Genomic DNA, 18,075 nt, shown 5'->3' with positions numbered 1-18,075 from the left:
CTCCTGGGAGATGTAGTTCACGCTCGGGGCACCAAGCCACAAAGAACCCAGAGAGAACTACAAGTCCGGGAGCGCAGCGCGCGGATCCCGGGCCGCCACGCCCCTAAGCTGGGCTCCAGCCCTCCGCCCCCTTGCAAAAGCTGCGCTGGCCGCCCGCGGAGGGGAGGCTGCAGAGCCAGGGCAGGAGGTGGGTGCGGCGCGGCCGGGGTCGCGGGATTCAGGGACAGCCGGTGAGGGGGTGCGGGCCCACCCGGGTACCAGTCCCACCATGAGAGGTCATCTAGCCTACCCTAGCCTCGCCATTCTCATCTGTGCGATGGGGATGGTGACGCTTGTGGCTGCCGGGGAGGGGGCGCTTATCGAGTAGAGGGGGCGGAGCTGTTGGAAGGAGCTGGAATGGATGGCGATGGTAGGGAAAAGCCCGGATAATGAGGGTCGGGACTGTTGGGAGGAGCCTTTGGTAGGTAGGGCAAGGAGGGGCGGAGTCCCTAGGTGAGTAGGAGAATATGCGTGAGGTCGAAGGAACGCTCCAAGGGTTGGGAGTGGGTGCCGAGAAAGCCGATGAGGCAAGCCTGGCATGGATTGGGTGGAATGGGCCGAAAAGCTTTGGGGAAGGAGTGGCGGAGACAAATATGAAAAGGACGCGTCCCGGCCCTGGAAAGCCCAGTGTGGGCAGCGCTGATATAATATGGGCAAGGGGCTGCCTGAGTGGGCAAATACCTTCGGATGCACAGAACATCTTCTTTTCCTTGTGGCTAAAAATAAAGAGCCCAACCCTTGAACTCAGTGCGTCACACACTGAGTTGACCTCATTCAACTCTTAGACCCTGTAAGGGCATCACCATACCTGTTTACAGGTGAGGAAAATGCTCAGAGAAGTGAAGTGACTTGCCCAAAACCACCCAGGCCTCCTTACTCCAAAGGTCCTGCTCTTTTTTTCCTGCACTGTAGGGAGGCAGAGGTTTAGCCTGGAGTGGGTGGCAGGGAAGAAAAAGAAGGTGACACCCTGCCCTTCTTGGTTTGTGTGACTGGACAAGCTTCCTCAACCTTTTTTTTAAGATTTTTTTTTTAATTGGGGAATTGGGGGATGGGAACAGTGCTGGGGAGTTGGGGGAAGGGGAACAGACAAGTTGCTGTCGTTTTGTTCTTCAGTCTAGTTGTGGTCCTTAACCTTTTTGAATGCCAACGTGTCAGGCAACGCGCCTGTGATTGTTTTGAGGATAAAATGAGATGGATTTAAAAGACCTTTGTTTATAAATTATAATTGTTAGGAGCAGGACAGCTATGAGGGAGACACTGGTTGAACTAGGGTGCTTCTGCCTGAGGAAAATTCCAAGATGAAGCCTGAAAGGGAACTGAGAGGATGAAGGAAAATTCTGGAATGGGGGCTAGGGGATGAAACTGGTTGTTGGGAATCTGTAACAGGTGAGAGAATACTTTGCTGTGCAAATGGGGAAGTCAGGTTGCCAGGTCAGTGGCTTCCCTCCTCCAGCCCACCTTCCCTATCCCTTGGGCTATTGAGCAGCCAGGGTCCATGTATGACACCTTTTGCCTCCTACTGTGTGGGTTGTAGGGGTAATGGAGCAGCCTGTGAACTTCTTAGAAATGAACGAACTGGGCAAAACAGAGCTAAAGATACACCTGTTGAGTATAGGGAGACCAGGAAGGGGAGGTGAAGGGTGGTGCCCCATCCAGTCCCCAGGGCTTTGAGCCAGTCTTTATATCCTGGTGGGCTGAGGAAGGTGGGGAAGTCGCATCTGGTTTCCTGGGAGATACATAACTCACTCAGCCCTGTCATCCTTGAGATTTACCCATTTACCCAACCATGTTCCCTCCATCTCCTACACAGTGGGAGTTCTTGCATTTACTTCCAGGTTGCCACCTGGGCTTTGCCCTGTGTCTTAGATTCCAAATTGAAAATTCAGGAGAGGGTGACAAACCCCCCTATTGTACATGACAGTCAGTCTGGGGTGAGGAAAATGGATCACTAAACAGGGAAAGAAATTTCTTCCCCTTCCCCTACCTGCTTCTGTAGGTACAGAGAGGGGAAATCCCAGCGCCAACAGGGTGGCCAGGCACCCACCTACTTAAGTAAAGTGGGCCTTGGTAGGGGGTGAGAATAAAACCCCCTGGAGGTACAGAGGAGGAAGGAATGAATTCCAGCTAAGAGGCCTGGCCAATGAATGGGGTTTTCCTTCACAGTGCCGGCAGAGGGGATGGTAGGTGCCAAATTACAGAAGTAGGAGAGGGCCTGGCATAAAAGTAGGGATAATAATAATACAAGCATATCTCGGAGATATTGCAGGTTCCATTCCAGGCCACCGCAATAAAGCAAGTATCGCGGTAAAGCAAGTCATCTTTTTGCAGGTGGAGGGTCTTGCCTCCCCTTTGTAAAAAACTCAACACCTATGAAGTGCAATAAAACAGATACGTCTGTATCTACTTCATTTATGATGTCAACATGCATAAAGTGCCTAGCACAGAAATAACTGCTCAGTAAATGTCAGCTCCCATTATTATTGCTGCTATTGTTATGATGATGGTGACTTTATCATCTATCCAGAAACTGGCCTAGGCCCAGACAGCTAGTTAAGTGGCAGAGTCTGATTCAAAGGCAGACCCAGGTGACGTCAAATCCCATGCAGTTTTCTCTCCCCCACAAAGCCCCTCCATTTCTTTCTGCCCATCCGCAACATTTGTGATGCCCAGAAGTGGCCCCCGTTGGTGAACATTTTCCGTGAGCCGTGACAGGGATTTCTTTCCTTCTGTAGTAACAATCTCTGGGTTCAGGACGCAGGGGACGTACGGCCTGAACAGCCATCTTCTCTCAGCCCGGATCCCAGCAGAGAGGTAGGCAGGTGTAGTGTTATGGTTTCTTGGGTACTGGGTCTATGTAGGGAGACCACTCAGGTTTAAATTCTAACTCCACCAACATGGGGCTATTTTAGCTTAGCCCTGGTTGGCTTCCTCATCCTCCAAAGCACAATGACAGCTGGAGAGGAAAATTATATCAATGCTTCTTAGTAGTAGTAATAACAAATGTCGTATTTATTGGGGTTAGGCACTCTGACTAGCACTTTACATCTATGGTTCTGTGAGGGAAGTGTTCTTTTATCCACCCTTCTTCCAAAATAAAAATATTTTTACAATTTTCAAGCCTACAGAAAAGTTTAAAGAACAGCCTTTCACCTAGATGCACCAACTCATTTTGGTGATTTTGCTTTCACACACACTTTTTGCCAAACTATTAAAAAGCTATAGACATCTTGACACTTGACCCCTAAATTCTTCAGCATGTATCTAATTATATCATTCTCCTACATAACCATAATACCATTATCAAACATAAGAAAATTAGCAAGAAGTCATATTATCTAATAAACAGTTGATATTCAAATTTCTCCAATTACCAAAACATTACCTAATAGTTTTTTAATCAGACGCAGTGAAGATTTATGCATTGCATTTAGTTATATTTTTAAGCAACTCACTTATTCTAGATAGAGCCTTTCCACCTATTTAAATTTGATTATTTTACCCATGACTAGATTTTTTCTGGTAATGTTATATACAGTACTTACTGCATCACGTGAGGAAGCATATGGTATCAGGGTCCTACTTATCCATGAATGCTAATCTGGTTATCAGTTAAGGTCATGACAGCCTGATCTCTCCATACAAGGGTACATTTTTCCTTCGTTATTAATAAGTAGTTTGTGGAGTGACTCTTTAAGACTGTTGGGATTGTGTGTTTGCAGTATCCTTTCATTCCATATCCATTGATGATCCTTGCCTGAATCGTAACATTGAGGATTACAAAACGGTAATTTTCTAATTATGCAATTCTTTTTTCATATTAGCTGGTATTCTTTGTTATAGAATAACTTTTTCCTCTGTGTGTGTGTGTGTGTGTGTGTGTGTGTGTGTGTGTGTGTGTGTGTGTCTCACACCCTCTCCTTTTTGGAGTAACATAGACTCATGATTTTTTAAGAATTCAATGTGTTATAACCCATTATCATCATTAATATTTTTGGTACTCAAGCTATCCCAAATTTGGCCAGTGAGAGTCCCTTCAGGCCATATTATATTGTATTAGTTTTAGGTGTACAACACAATGATTTGACATATGTATATTATGAGAAATGATTACAATGCATTTAATTAACATCCATCAACACAGTTACCAGATTTTGTTTTGATGAGAACTTTTAAGATCTCCTGTGTTCTTTTCACATGACCTCATTAATCTTTGATTGCCTCTTTGCTACCTGGCTAAAAATGTTCCAGGCTCACCTTGAACTTTTCCTGTCAAAGCCCTGGAATCATCAATTTCTCCAGGTAGCCCTGGTTTCTTTTTGTAGGAGATAACATTTAGAAACAGATCTGGAGTTAGGTGTGCTCATTGTTACTAGGGTATCATTTCTAGGCTCTTTGAGTCAACACAGCTAATAAATGATGGAGATGGTTGGATGGATGGATGGATACATTGCTTGGTAGATTCACTGTTGTCAGAACTGGTCCTCACTGTGTCAAAGGAGTATATTTCATGGAAGGTAGTTTCATCATGGAAACTCAGTGGGCAGTAATGCAGGAAATTGCAGCAAGAGCCCGATCCTATTCCAGGGTGCCATGAGTGTACAGGCTATTGGCTGGGACCTCTGTGGGTGGGTTTAGTCTCTTGCTCAAGACCCGAGTTAGAGAAGAGACCCCAACCCAGGCTGTCTCCAAAGGACTGCTCTCTGAACAGTGTCCAAACCTGGAACCTCCCAGAGGCCATGACTCAGAGGTCAGGAATGCACACAATGCCCTGGGCCAGGAATTCATCCTAAATTTGTGAAATAAAGATAATGTGACCTGTCCTGCCAGGGTCCTAGAGTTGTTGTAAGCATCTCTCTATATATTTTTTAATTGCTAACCCATCTTTTTGACACATGTAATACAAAATTCCTTCTCTGTTTCCTTGTTTTAATACCAGTTAGAAATGCTGTTGCTTTATAATCCCAATTTAATACATTATACTAACATCACTACTCTTTTTCAAATATTCTTTCAGGTTATCATGCATCAATTTTTCCAAACTAAGATTTTAATCTTTTTTTAACCTTTTGAAAAAATACTATTAGGATTTGGATTAGGATAGCCTAACAACTATAACTAATTTTAGAAGAACAATTTTAAGATATTTTGTCTCCTTCTTAGAAGCATTACAGGTCTCTATTCAAATCCTATTTATGCTTCTTAATAAAATGTCATACAGCCTGTGTACTTGAAGCAGCACAGGCTTTGGAGAGAGACCTCACTTAGAACTCTCGCTCTGCTGGCTCTAGCTGTGTGATCTTAAGCAGCTGTCTTCACTACTCTGTGCTTTAGTTTTATAATCCTAAAAATTGGGATGATAATTGGACCTACCTCACAGCATCAGTGTGATACTTGAATGAAATAATCTCCAGGAAAATGTCCCACCATAGCTCCGGTTATGTCCTAGATCCTCAGGAAATGTTGATTCTCTGTGCCCTGGTCTTCATGTAGGTCAGAATCAAATGGAGGTGGCAAGTGTGAGAGCACCTGGTAAGAGGTAGGAGGCGGACAAGTGACAGACCTCTCCAAGGGCCTTGGCTGCTGAATGCCCAAAGAATGTTATCGCTCAGAGCACAGACTTTGCTATCAGACAGGCCCAGGCTTGAATACAAGCTCTGCCACTGCTTTGGGCAAGTTACCTAACGTCTCCGAGCCTCAGGTTCCCATTTGTAAAGTAGAGATAATACTTCCCTCGTTTGGGGCTTAAACAAGTCAAGATGTATAATGCATTTAACACAAGTATGGTACATAATAAGTATTCATCAAGCATAAGCTATGTTGCTCGAGAGGCCTGTGGGGACCCTGGGTGCCAGGACATCGTTTTAAAGTAGGACTCTCTAGAGCGATGTCTTAGCTGCCCTTCCATACAGGACATCTCTTCCAGAATTCTATTTTCTGTGTCACAGTTAGAGGTTGTAATCAGGTGATTTTCAGGCTGGAATTGCCCTTTCTATGGTGCAAGGCTGGGCCTTAAGACCCCTTCTCATTTGGGCCACAGACCCACCTCAGAGAGAATTCCAGCCACAACTTGTTCTGAGGCCCCCTGGCCTTTCCTGCCCAGTCAGATGGTCTAATGATCAGTGTGGCCATTATTTCCTTGTTTGACACCAGTGGTTTTCTCAGAGAGGGAGATAGGGCTGGTCTTTTCCTTGGTTCTTTTCAAGTCAAGAGGCAGAATAGGGCTGGTCTTTTCCTTGGTTCTTTTCAAGTCACGAGGCAGATTTGGAAAGTCTCCTGCTTAAGAAGATTATTCATTCAGACACAGTGGTGAGGTTTCTTTATATCGTACTTCCTGGTTCAGTTTGAGTTTCCATTCATCTATTCTGACTTTAAAAAACATGGCTTTTTGTGTTTTGCTGCTTTGTCATTAGGCATCATGAGTCGCTGTTGAAATAGAAGGGTTTAGACCTCTCAGTGGACTTGCCATGTCAGCTGAGTTGGGGCTCTGGGCCATCCTGCGATCCTGTCCCCAGGTCCTCAGATGTGAGAGGGCAGAGCCACAGGTTGGCAGGGGACTCGCCCCCAGAAGACCGTACCCTCGTCTGGTCTAGACGGAGCATAGGGAGTGTGCATCTCTCACTCTCACTGAGACCTCGTGGTGGGAACGGGAAAAGATCAAATGTGTTGGACCCACACAGACCTGTATTCAAATCCCAGCTCTTCCCTTTTCTGAGATCAGTTTCCTCATCTGTAAAATGGAAATAAGGACAGTGTCCATCTCCCAGGGTCCTTGTGAAGACATCGAGTGAGGGGGTGTATATAAAGCATTTAGCACAGTAGTATCATTCTCTGTGCTTTTCTATATATTTTTATTAAAAATAAATCAAATGCTACCATGTGTTAACGTGAGGCTCCTCGCACTGTAAAAACAGGAAGCGTGTATTCAGCAAGTGGTAGCTGCTGTCTTGCCAAGCAAGCTGCAGAGCAGTGCTTTTAAAAGGCTGCTTTGGGGATTCTCAAACTGGTTGAAGCGATTACACAGCCTTTTGTTACTCTCAGAACTCTTAGTGGCCTGTGCAGTAGGAAGAGAATTGGCTCTCGGCTCGCTGGCTGTGTGTCCTGAGCAAGTCACCAGTCTTTCTGAGTCTCAGTGTCCTATCAGCCAACAAGGAGAAGGATGCCTACTTTGTAGGAGTGCTGTAAGAATGAAAAGGGCTGGTAAGTGTAAAGGCCTTGGATGCAGTAACGCCCTCAGTAAACGTACATTCCTTCCCTCCCAGGGCCTGCCACCCACCACCACCACCACAATGCCACCAGCACCCAGTGTGTGCTAGGCAATGAATATGCAGGGACAGGAGACCATGTCATTGCTCTCAAGGAGATCACAAACAAGGCAGTGGTTTTCAAAAACAATTTTTATCACAACCCAAAGTATGAAGATACACGTTCTATCATAATTCAGTACATACACACACACACAACTGAAACAAAAGTTTCACAGCAATATAGTACGGATATAACTGGTGCATAACCCACTGTATGGATTTCATGACACAATCACAATCTTGATTTTTTTCAAGTTGAGGAAGGCATAATTTATATACAGTAAAATTTGCCCCTTTTAGGTATACAGTTATGGCTTTTTATAATCTTTATACAGTGATTTGACCACCACCACATCAAGATAGACTATTTCCATCACTCTAAAATATTAATAATCCCTCATGCTGTTGGATAAGACAAGGATCTAAAGGTCTGGGTGGTTCTTACTAAATGCTATTTCTGCTAACCCTTAAAATGTAGCACACTGTTTTGCAGAATCAGCTGTAGCCAGATTAGCTTAAAGGGGAACCTAACTAGTGAAGTTTAGCTAACTGCAAAGAAGAAATCAACATGTAATTAACCAAATACTATATATTAACTAATGGCTAAGCCTCCCTCTGGGAGACAGAGCTTTGTATGTGAAGCCCGTCTCCTTTACTTGCTGCAAGTAAATAAAACTACCTAGCAACAACCCTGTCTCATTGTTGAATAGAACACTCCAGGGGGCAAACCCCTTGAGTTCGGTAATAGTGCCTTTACAAAGCCAGTCTTCTCCCCAACCCATCCCCTAGAAATCAGTGATCTGATTTCTGTCTTTACAGTTTTGCCTTTTCCAGGATGTTATAGAAATAGAATCTCATACCACATAACCTTCTGAGGATGGCTTTTTATACTTAACATAATGCTTTTGAGATTCTTCTGTGTTGTGGTGTGTGTCAGTAGCTAGTTCCTTTATATTGCTGAATCATATTCAGTTGTATGGATGTACCACCATTTGTTTATCCACGTATATCTTAGTTGTTTCCAAGTTTGGGCAATTATGAATAAAGTTACTATAATCATTCACATACAGGTTTTTGAAAGGACATACGTTTTCATTTCTCTGGGATAACTAACGAGGGGTGAGATTGCTGGGTCACTTGGAAGCTATATGCCAAACTGTTTTCCACAGTGGTTGTACCATTTTGCATTCTCACCAGCATTGTATGAGAGTTTCTGTTGCTCTGTGTACTCATCAGCATTTGCTATTGTCAGATTTCTTATTTGATCCATTTTATTAGGTGTATAATGGCATCGAATCGTGGTTTTCATTTTCATGTCCCTAATGACTAATGATGTCAGGCATCTTTTCATGTATTGTCATCTATATATCCTTTTTGGTGAGGTGTTTGTTCAGATTATTTGCCCATTTTTTAATTGGACTGTTTCCTTCTTACTGAGTTTTGAGAGTCCTTCATATATTCTGGTTAATAAACCTTTATTGGACATTTGTTTTGCAAGTATTTTCTCCTAGTTTTTGTCCTTTTTCATATTCTTAAGTGTCTTAAGAGGTTTTTCATTTGGATGAAGTCCAGTTTGTCAAATTTTTTTATGGTTTGTACCTGTCCAAGAAATTTCTGCCTAACCCAAAGTCACAAAGATTTTCTCCTAGAACTTTCATAGTTTTAAAAAGATTTTACATTTTGGTCCATGATCTGTTTTGAGTTAACTGTTCACATATGGTGCAAGGTATGGGTCAAGTTTCTTTTTTTGAATATGGATGTCCAGTGATCTGCATGTTGATAAATCCGAGAGGAGGGCCATGTGCAAAGCAGATCATAACATGATGGAATGGTGGACACTGCCAGAGAGGGCTGTGCAAGGGACCTGGAAGCCCCAGGAGGAGAGCTGTTAACCTAGTGGAGATTTGGAGCAGCCCTACAGAGAGGCAGTGACTCAGCCTGAAAGGCTGACTGACAGCAGGAAAGGTGGAAGTGAGGTGGTGGTGTAAGGAGAGCACAGGCAGGGCAGGTGACAGTGTGAGGGTGTGTGCAGTGCATCTAGGGTGCCAGAGTATGAAGTGTGGGGAGGAGAGAGGTTGGAGGTGCGATTGGAAGAGCAAGGTGGTTTGGGCAAGCAGTAGTGCTTCGGGAAGATCAGCCTGCAGACTGAAATGGAAGGTAGACAGAAAGAAGGTAGGAGACAGGTGAGGATGTAAGGAGAGTGTGGATGAGGCCTGAACGTCAGGAGTAGTTATAGGGATGGGTTCAAGGAGACAGAGTTGAGAAAAAATTGAGGGATGAGGAGTCAGGACTGCCTCCTGGGTCTCAGGCTCAGACAGCTGGGTGGCTGAGAAGAGTTCAGAGCAGCTTTGGGGGAAGACGAATTCTGTATTGGGCTTCTGGTACCCACGGATATCCAGGTGGAGATGTCCAGGAGGCAGCTGGGTACACACTAGGGGCTGTAGCCCAGTGATGTTAGTTCATCCCCACCTGATCACAAACCCTGTCACACTCGTAAAGCTCCTCAGCCCCCAGAAGTGCCAGTTCCTGCCCCCTTCTGTCATCGTGTCTTTCACAATAAGGCCTGTGCATTTGTGATGGTGGACACGATGCTGCTGCCACTAGAAAACAGGGGCTCGAAGAACTGGGCTCTATGCCTCGTGGGTATGGGGAGACTACCACAGAGAGCACCCTAAGACACCTGCCTCCCGGCCAGCCTCTGCTCCTACTGACTGTACAGCTCTCTGTACTGCTCTTCCCAGACAGATGATCGGGAGCCATAAGCTGGTGGCTGTGGGGACAGGAAGGCAGGTGCTCTGCTGCTCTTGGAAGCAGAGAAATAGTTGGGGTACCCACTCAAGGGCCCCCGGGTATGCCCTGTGGCTCCTGTCTCCTCTAGCCCCAGTGCTCTGACTCTTCAGCACTAATACACAGAGGAGTATGGGGTCTGCAGCCCACAGAATTGTCAGGAAAGACACCCCAGCCTCTCTGATGCCTGAGCCTGCTCTTTCCATGGAGCTGAGCCACTTCAGAGCCTGGGCCTTAAATCAAGGAGAGAGAAAGACTGAAAACTAGAATAGGCAAAATACTATCTAGACAGAAAAGGAGATTCTAAAATGAGGAAGGGGAGGCCTACTCCAGAGAGAATTGGCCAGACTTAGCCCCAAGGCCAAGCACCCTCCCCAGCTGCAGGTCTCCACATAGCAGCTGCCCCTTCCTTGGGCCCTTGACCCCACCCTTCTCTGTTGGACCTCCCTACTGTCTCGCAGCCCGTCTGCTTCAGGCTGCTGCTGATTTTGTAACTTCATCATCAGCTTGTTTCTCTTCCGACATTCCAGATGGTGAATGCCTCTCTGCAGTATCAAAGTGCCCCATTAGACAGGGACGCAATCACAAGGGGACCCCCCCCCGCATCAGACAGTTGGGTGGGGCAGCTGAGCATGGCCCCCATCTCTGGGGTGGGGTCTCCATCCTCTGGAGTAAGGAGGTCTCAGTATAGCCAGCCTCCTCAGAAGGTAGACGTGGTGAGTAGTATTCTGGCCTGCTCGCCACCCTTGCTGGGTGATTTGGGGGAAGTCCCCCCTTGGACCTCTGTTTTCCCATATGGACAATAGGTGCGCCAAGGATTCCTTCCCAGCCTACCCCCACGGCGCCTGGTACATCTCCCCTGTCACTGCACCTTCTCTGCCCCTTGCCTTGGTTTCCCCCCCAACCCGGGCTGTTCTCAAGGGCAGCACTGGGGTCAGTTCCTCTCTGTGCCACCCACACCCGGCATCAAGGAAAGACTGCTGAATTCATCCCATAGGTTGGCTGTTGGGAAAGTATTATGTTGGAAGCGGAGATGGTACATCCCCTGCTTTCTAGAACCTTAAAGAGAAGTTAGAATGCAAGACTTTAGATTGAAGGAGACACACCAGCCCTAGACACTGGAGGCTATGAGATCAGTTGGGGGTTGAGGGGTGGGGAGGCTTTGTTAAGGAGAGGGTAGAGAGCCCTTGGGAAGGGTGCTCAGTGGCAGACCACATCTGCACTGACCTTGAAGCAAGTTTCAGAGGCAGCTAGGGTGCCATAGTGATGGGAACGGGCAGGTCACCAGGAGCCAAGAGCATCTTCATGGCAAGGCAAGTTATTACAGGAGGAGAGTCCAGAAAAGGGTGTCATTTCGATTCAGAGGGCTAAGTAACCAACTGTGGGCCTAGCACATAGATGGAAATGGCGCCAATCACAGCCAACTGTTGTAAATTCTTTGAGATGGAAAAATAAATAAGAAGGTAATACTGGTACAGCAAAAGGAGCACTGGGCTTGGAGCATAAATCTCAGAGCATTTGTTAAGTAGAGTGTACCAGTCTTTGGCTAGTAAGTATTTGCCCATTTTTCTCTCTCATATAAAGAGACCTGGGTTTGAATCCTGGCATGGCCCTTCACCTCTCTGAACATGGGGAATGAATTCCAGGCACAGTTTTCCTCATCTGAACATGATGGATGGTGGTATTGTCTGTGTCAAAAGATACATGACCAGGGCCGGCCGAGTGGCGCGATGGTTAAGAACTGGCTTGGGACGCCAGAGGGCCCCGGTTTGGATCCCACATATGAGGGCCAGTGACACTGCCCTCCACAGCTAAGATGCTGAACAACAGCTCAACCTGGAGCTGGGCTGCCTGTGAGTCGCCGGCCACGGCGTAGGCTACAGCCCCTGCTGCAGTGGGTTGCCATGGGCTACCGTGTGTAGCCAGCAGCCAGCGTGAGCGGCCAGCAGCCGCAGTGAGCGGCCGTCCAGAAGCCGGTGACTGATCTGCCTCGTCTGGGAAGAGTACAATGATGGTGCCAACTTGGGCCAGTGAAGCAACGTCCTCCACAACTAGACTGAAGAACAAAAGGACAGCAACTTGTCTGTTCCTCTTCCCCCAATTCCCCAGCACTGTTCCCATCCCCCCAGTTCCCCAATAAAAATCTTAAAAAAAGAAAAGATACATGACCATTAAGGAAAATCAAGTAACATAGTATTCAGTCAGGCACATTTACTCTCTTTTCTTAGACCAGTGGTTCTCTGTCCTAATTGAACATTTAGAATTATTGAGAGCACGTTTTAAAAATACCAATGCTGGGGCCACATTCCAGACCAATTAAAACAATTTCTGGAAGGTGGGACCCAGGCATTGTTTGCTTTTTTTTTTTCTCTTTTAACCCCCTAGTGAACCTAATATGCTTTAGACAGTGTGGCAATTATCACCCATCCATTTGTTCATCAAATATTAATTCATTTTGACCCCAAGGACTATGACCTACAATAAGGAGTTGAGAACTGTGACTACCCAGATGCTATGGACTGAATGTCTGTGTCCCCCAAAATTCACGTTGAAATCCTAGCCTCCAATGTGATGGTGTAAGGAGGTAGGACCTCTGGGAGGTGAATAGGTCATGAGCGTAGAGCCCTCATGAGCAGGATTAGTGACCTTATAAAGAGACTATAGAGTGCTCTCTTGCCCCTCTGCCACGTGAGGAGGGTACAGCAAGACGACAGCCCCTACCTTGATCTTGGACTTCCCAGGCTCTGGAACACGTTTGTTACGGAGCCATCCAGTCTATGGTATTCTGCTCTACCAGCTCCAACAGACTAAGACACACGCTGTGGTTGGGCGGTGGTCATCTCTCATTTGTCTCCCTCTGTAGGACCGCTTCCCAGCACCCCAGCCTCCTGCCATGTCCGACCCCGTCACGCTGAATGTCGGGGGAAAGCTCTACACAACGTCACTGGCCACCCTGACTAGCTTCCCCGACTCCATGCTGGGGGCCATGTTCAGCGGGAAGATGCCCACCAAGAGGGACAGCCAGGGCAACTGCTTCATTGACCGTGACGGCAAAGTGTTTCGCTACATCCTCAACTTCCTGCGGACCTCCCACCTGGACTTGCCCGAGGACTTCCAGGAGATGGGCCTGCTCCGCAGGGAGGCCGACTTCTACCAGGTGCAGCCCCTGATTGAGGCACTGCAGGAAAAGGAGGTGGAGCTCTCCAAGGCTGAGAAGAACGCCATGCTCAACATCACGCTGAACCAGCGTGTGCAGACAGTCCACTTCACCGTGCGCGAGGCACCCCAGATCTACAGCCTCTCGTCCTCCAGCATGGAGGTCTTCAACGCCAATATCTTCAGCACCTCCTGCCTCTTCCTCAAGCTCCTCGGCTCCAAGCTTTTCTACTGCTCCAATGGCAATCTCTCCTCCATCACCAGCCAATTGCAGGACCCCAACCACCTGACTCTGGACTGGGTGGCCAATGTGGAGGGCCTCCCAGAGGAGGAGTACACCAAGCAGAACCTCAAGAGACTCTGGGTGGTACCAGCAAACAAGCAGATCAACAGCTTCCAGGTCTTCGTGGAAGAGGTGCTGAAAATCGCTCTGAGTGACGGATTCTGCATTGATTCTTCTCACCCACACGCTCTGGATTTTATGAACAATAAGATTATTCGATTAATACGGTACAGGTAAAAAGAACCCCCACCATATTGGAGAGGGGCTTCCAAGAAGCTCTACGTCAGCATATCTCACCGGCGGTGTAAGGCAGAACACTACACTAATCTGTATTAATCGTGCAGCAGGACTCAATCCCCCCATGATGCAGTCCACCTGTAGGAATCCATGTGTCCTCTCAACAGAGCCACCGTTTTTCTTGCCATTTTGAGCTAGAGATGGGCAGTCTGTATGACAAGTGAAGAGTCTGCTGATGTGTCCTAAAGGAGGCCACAGGAGGACTCTCTGGCTGGACAAAGGAGCAGCAGTCTTGTCACGGGCTCCATCTCGCTCTGTACTACTAGGCAGTGCCTCACTCAGCATCTGTAATAAGATCCCCTGGGGGAGGGGACAGAGCGAGAACAAGATGCTCCCTTCAGTTTCCCAGGACAGAAAGTACCCAGAGATTCCCATCATGCCTGCTCTTCTGTCCAGAGGATGTGGCCAGGACCTTGGACTTGTTTGCCCGAAGGCAGCCATGTTGGACTGGCTTAGAAATGCAGTATGTCCTAGAGCTGTGTTACTGGCCTCCTCTGGGGGAGAGATTTGAGTTGTGGTATGGCCTAGAGGAGTGAGCAGACGTCCAGGCAGGGTTCAGAAGATGGGGCTATCCCTCTTGACTAGGTCAAATGCAAGCATTTGGGGATTTCTGGCTTCAGAAATGGGCTGCTGTGCCTGTGAAGGTTTGGAAATCTGGAGCCAGTGCAATGAAAGGCACTTCATCCTGTGTCCTATTACCTGACTTTTGTAATCCTTTCCCCAAGAATTTAAGGTATCATTGAAACAAGTCATTTTAAACATTATGGATTCTCAGGGTTGGAAAATAACTCAATGGTCACTTAGTCCTCCTCCACCCCAGCATACCCCAGGGCATTTGGGGATGTCTCTCCCCAGTAGCTCCAAGTCATCACCTATCCCTGCTTGCATACCTCCAGTGACGGGAAGCTCATCATCCCCAAGGCAGCCCTTGCCGTGGTTGGCCAGTGCTGGCTATTAGAAAGTTCTTTCTTATATTGAGCCAAAATCTGTCCTTCCATTCCCATTTTCTGGTTCCTCTCACCCCAATGTGTATTTTCTGTTTCAAAATAGTCACCTTGAGAGACCACACTCATGCTGAAAATATTATTAGGATTCCCCCTTGGGATCTGTCTTCAGAACCAAGGTTGGCTGTCTTCCAACCCCATTTTGTAATGGCTACACCTCCCATTTTACCCACCTTCTTCAACAGCCACAACTCCACCTGTCCTGTGACCATCTTCTGTTGGGGGATGAAGATTTGCCACCCCCGAGGAGGTGCTGCCAGAGGAAGCAGGCAAGGACCTCAAAGAGTAGGGTGCAGCGAGGAGCCAGGAGTGGTTTGAACCATAACGCTGCCCTTGGAGTAGGCGTCCAGCCCCTAAGGCACTGCTCTGAAGGAGGCAGCCTTTCCCTGGAGTACTGTTTCTGGTCATAAGCAGACCATGGACCTACGTGGGGTGAGATCCAGGGCAAGACACGCCAAGCCCCCACTTACTTCCCGGGGGGTGATGAGCAGTGCAGGTCTCACAGCTGCACAGTATGATTCATCCCTAGAGTGGGTACGGCCTTGGGAGTCTCCGGGTCTTCCCCACTGGGCAGGAGCCCTCAGACAAAGCCAGCAAAGCCTGGTGACACAGGCAACCATGGGAGATGGGGCTTCGCTTAGCTGTGCCCTATAAGCAGGGAGCCTGTACACTGGGCCGTGGGCAAGGCCACATCCCTTAGATAATAAAGGCCTTTTCTGTCTACAGTGGGACCCAAGAGTCTCTGACAGCTGTCCCAGCCACCAAGCCAATGGTACTCAAAGCTGTGACCACAACAAAATCGTTTAAGGAAGAAATCTTGTAAATTACCACTGCCCTTTCTTTCCTCTCCATAAAATTGTCTTTCTCCATCTTTTCGGTGCTTCTTAACTCAAGCAGCTTGACTTTAGAGAAAGTACAGGACCTATGAAGCCACTAATGTGCTGTATGACTTTATGCAAGTCACTCACCTCACTGAGCCACCTCCGTTTCTTCATCTGTGAAATGGGCATAACATTAATACATAACCCTACCTACCTCACAGGGCTGTTGTGAGGATCAAATGAAAAAAATGTGAGACTACCATATAAATGATAAACAGTTGTTACTACTTTGTGTCTGCTTATAAGGGGGAAAAAAACCTGGCCTTGGAGTCAGACTAACCTGGGTTTGAGCTCTAGCTTCATCACTTGCTGTGTAACCTTGGACAAGTCACTGGGCCTCTCTGATTTGTTTCATCGGATAACAACCCCAACTCCCAGTGTTACACAACTTAAATGAAGTGCATGTGAAAATGCCTAGCTAAGCCTGATACCCAGGAACTCAATAAATGTTTGCTCTTTCCAGAGGTAATAATGATGGACTGTCATTCAGAGATCACCATGAGAGTACACTTTAACAAACCCTTCCAAGAGTACGTGGTAGGCCATGAGGATGGGAATAGCCACAGATAAGTTTAGTCTGGAAAAAGTGTGGAGATTCACACAGTGTGCTACGGAAACTTGGGGAAAGAGAACTTAATTCTCAGAAAGGACTTAATGGATGGTGGAGCTGAGCCTTTAAGGGTAGGTTGGATGGTGACAGAATTAGCTAAAGAGGGCACAGTTGGCACAGGAAATAGCTTGAGCAGAGGCCCAGAAGCCAGGCGGGGTAGGTGACTGAGAAAGGGCGAGCCTTCATGCAGACCAACAAGGGGAATGACAGTGATATTCAGCACGCAGCTCACTTAGGTGAATGCAGTCACCTGCTGAGCATAACTGAGAGAAACAGCAGTGCACTGTCCCAGGGGACTGCTGAGCTGGAGGGAGTGGACTGGGAGGCAGGGATGTGCTGCTGCTCATGAGCCCTACACTGCCCCGAGCAAGCCGAGGGTGATCAGTGATCTCAACTGGACTCCCATTTTTTTAGCCTCGTTCACAGCTGAGAGCTTTGCCCCAACTGAATGGCAATTCTGGGCACACCTGAGTTTGTCAGCTTTCTGTTTGCCCGAGGCATGTAGTCCCAGACATGCAGAGGGACCCTAAGTCACCTCGATGTGGCCATTTTGTGAGGGCTGTTACCAAACAGGGCCCCTACGTTCTTGAAGACCAGCGGTGGCCACCACCTCAGGCAATGCCCCTATAACCTCACCCCCTTAGGGCCACTTACAACTTTTTGCCGTTTTATGAAGGGCAAGGCCTTGTAACACTCTGTTCTGCTTTCAGACCAGAGCTCCCTATGCAGAGGTGGCTATGGTCCCTTGGCCACACCTCAATGTCCAACATGGCCCTGAGGGCCAGGATGTGGTCACTCTGCTTTGTAAATGGCTATGTGGCCAAAAGCATAGTACTCGTGTAACTGCCTCCTTGTTCATCCCAAAGTTGCAGCTTTCTTTCACAAATTACTCCTAAAACAGGCTACTGTGAGTCGGGGCTTGGGCTAGGTCAGCCTTAGACCAATTTCCTAGCTCACATGGCCAGAGCGCCAGCCCATCCCTTTCCTGAACTGCAGTCTTCAAGCTAATTGCCCGTGTCCCAGAAGGCTCAGGGCTGATGGGGGCAGCTGGCAGGGAAATGAGGCCCCGTGATCATCTGTAGAGCAAAATAACCTTGATAACAGGCCCACCCTAGGGAGGGGCCCAGGCTTGTTTCCAGGCCACATGGGGTCCTGGCTCTGGCAGCTCTGTCTGCCCAGACAGCCCAATGACCTCACTCTCCTTCAGAACCTTCAGGACAGTGTGGCACCAAGCAGCGCTGAGGAGACAGTCTGGAGACATGCTCACCCCAGTGTGGGCCACAGGGACCGAGGAGGCCCTAAGGACAAAAGTGGGTCTGTGGAGGTCAGAGGTCCGTGGAGCACCCAGGACCCCGCCTGACTCAGGACAACAAAACAAGCTCTGCGGTACTGCTGTCTGGCTCTGCCGTCTGGGCAGGAAGTGCATGCCCAGTCAGATGTATCTGATCCTCACTGCCCCCCTCTCTTGAGGGAAAGCCCTAATTTGTATTTGGCCAATTTCCAAGGTATAAATACTCTCACCATAGTCGATTTCAAGCTACCAATGTGACATCACTGATCATCTGGGAAGAAAGGCACACAATGGGCTCCAGAGAGCCAGACTGAACCAGCCCCAACCACCTTGCTCAAACTTTAGTACAAGAAAAAGTCCAAAGTTCCTAGCTCTTCAAGACAGGCTTCAACCTACTTGACGAGCACAGATTCTGGAGTCAGA

The 18,075-nt window shown here is 47.7% G+C and overlaps 1 protein-coding gene across 5 annotated transcripts; it reads left to right on the top strand.

Annotated features, from left to right (window-relative positions):
- The first annotated feature begins 48 nt into the window (after window positions 1-48).
- On the top strand, window positions 49-17,240 carry KCTD21 (potassium channel tetramerization domain containing 21). Of its 5 annotated transcripts, XM_019623645.1 has the most exons (3): window positions 171-187; window positions 2,772-2,850; window positions 12,994-17,240. In XM_019623645.1, the coding sequence occupies exon 3, from the start codon at window positions 13,024-13,026 to the stop codon at window positions 13,804-13,806; it is 783 nt and encodes a 260-aa protein (XP_019479190.1). In that variant the 5' UTR covers window positions 171-187; window positions 2,772-2,850; window positions 12,994-13,023; the 3' UTR covers window positions 13,807-17,240. The 5 variants fall into 5 exon arrangements, with proteins under 5 accessions (XP_019479189.1, XP_019479187.1, XP_019479190.1 ...); XM_019623644.1 differs by lacking the exon at window positions 2,772-2,850 and having other exon boundaries at window positions 49-187; XM_019623642.1 differs by lacking the exon at window positions 2,772-2,850 and having other exon boundaries at window positions 168-230.
- Window positions 17,241-18,075: the final 835 nt, after the last annotated feature.

The sequence above is a fragment of the Hipposideros armiger genome, unplaced genomic scaffold (assembly GCF_001890085.2).
Source record: "Hipposideros armiger isolate ML-2016 unplaced genomic scaffold, ASM189008v1 scaffold_556, whole genome shotgun sequence".
Lineage (NCBI taxonomy): Eukaryota > Metazoa > Chordata > Mammalia > Chiroptera > Hipposideridae > Hipposideros > Hipposideros armiger.
The sequence above is the reverse complement of the archived record's forward strand: the minus strand, read 5'-3'. Positions and strand labels throughout refer to the sequence as shown.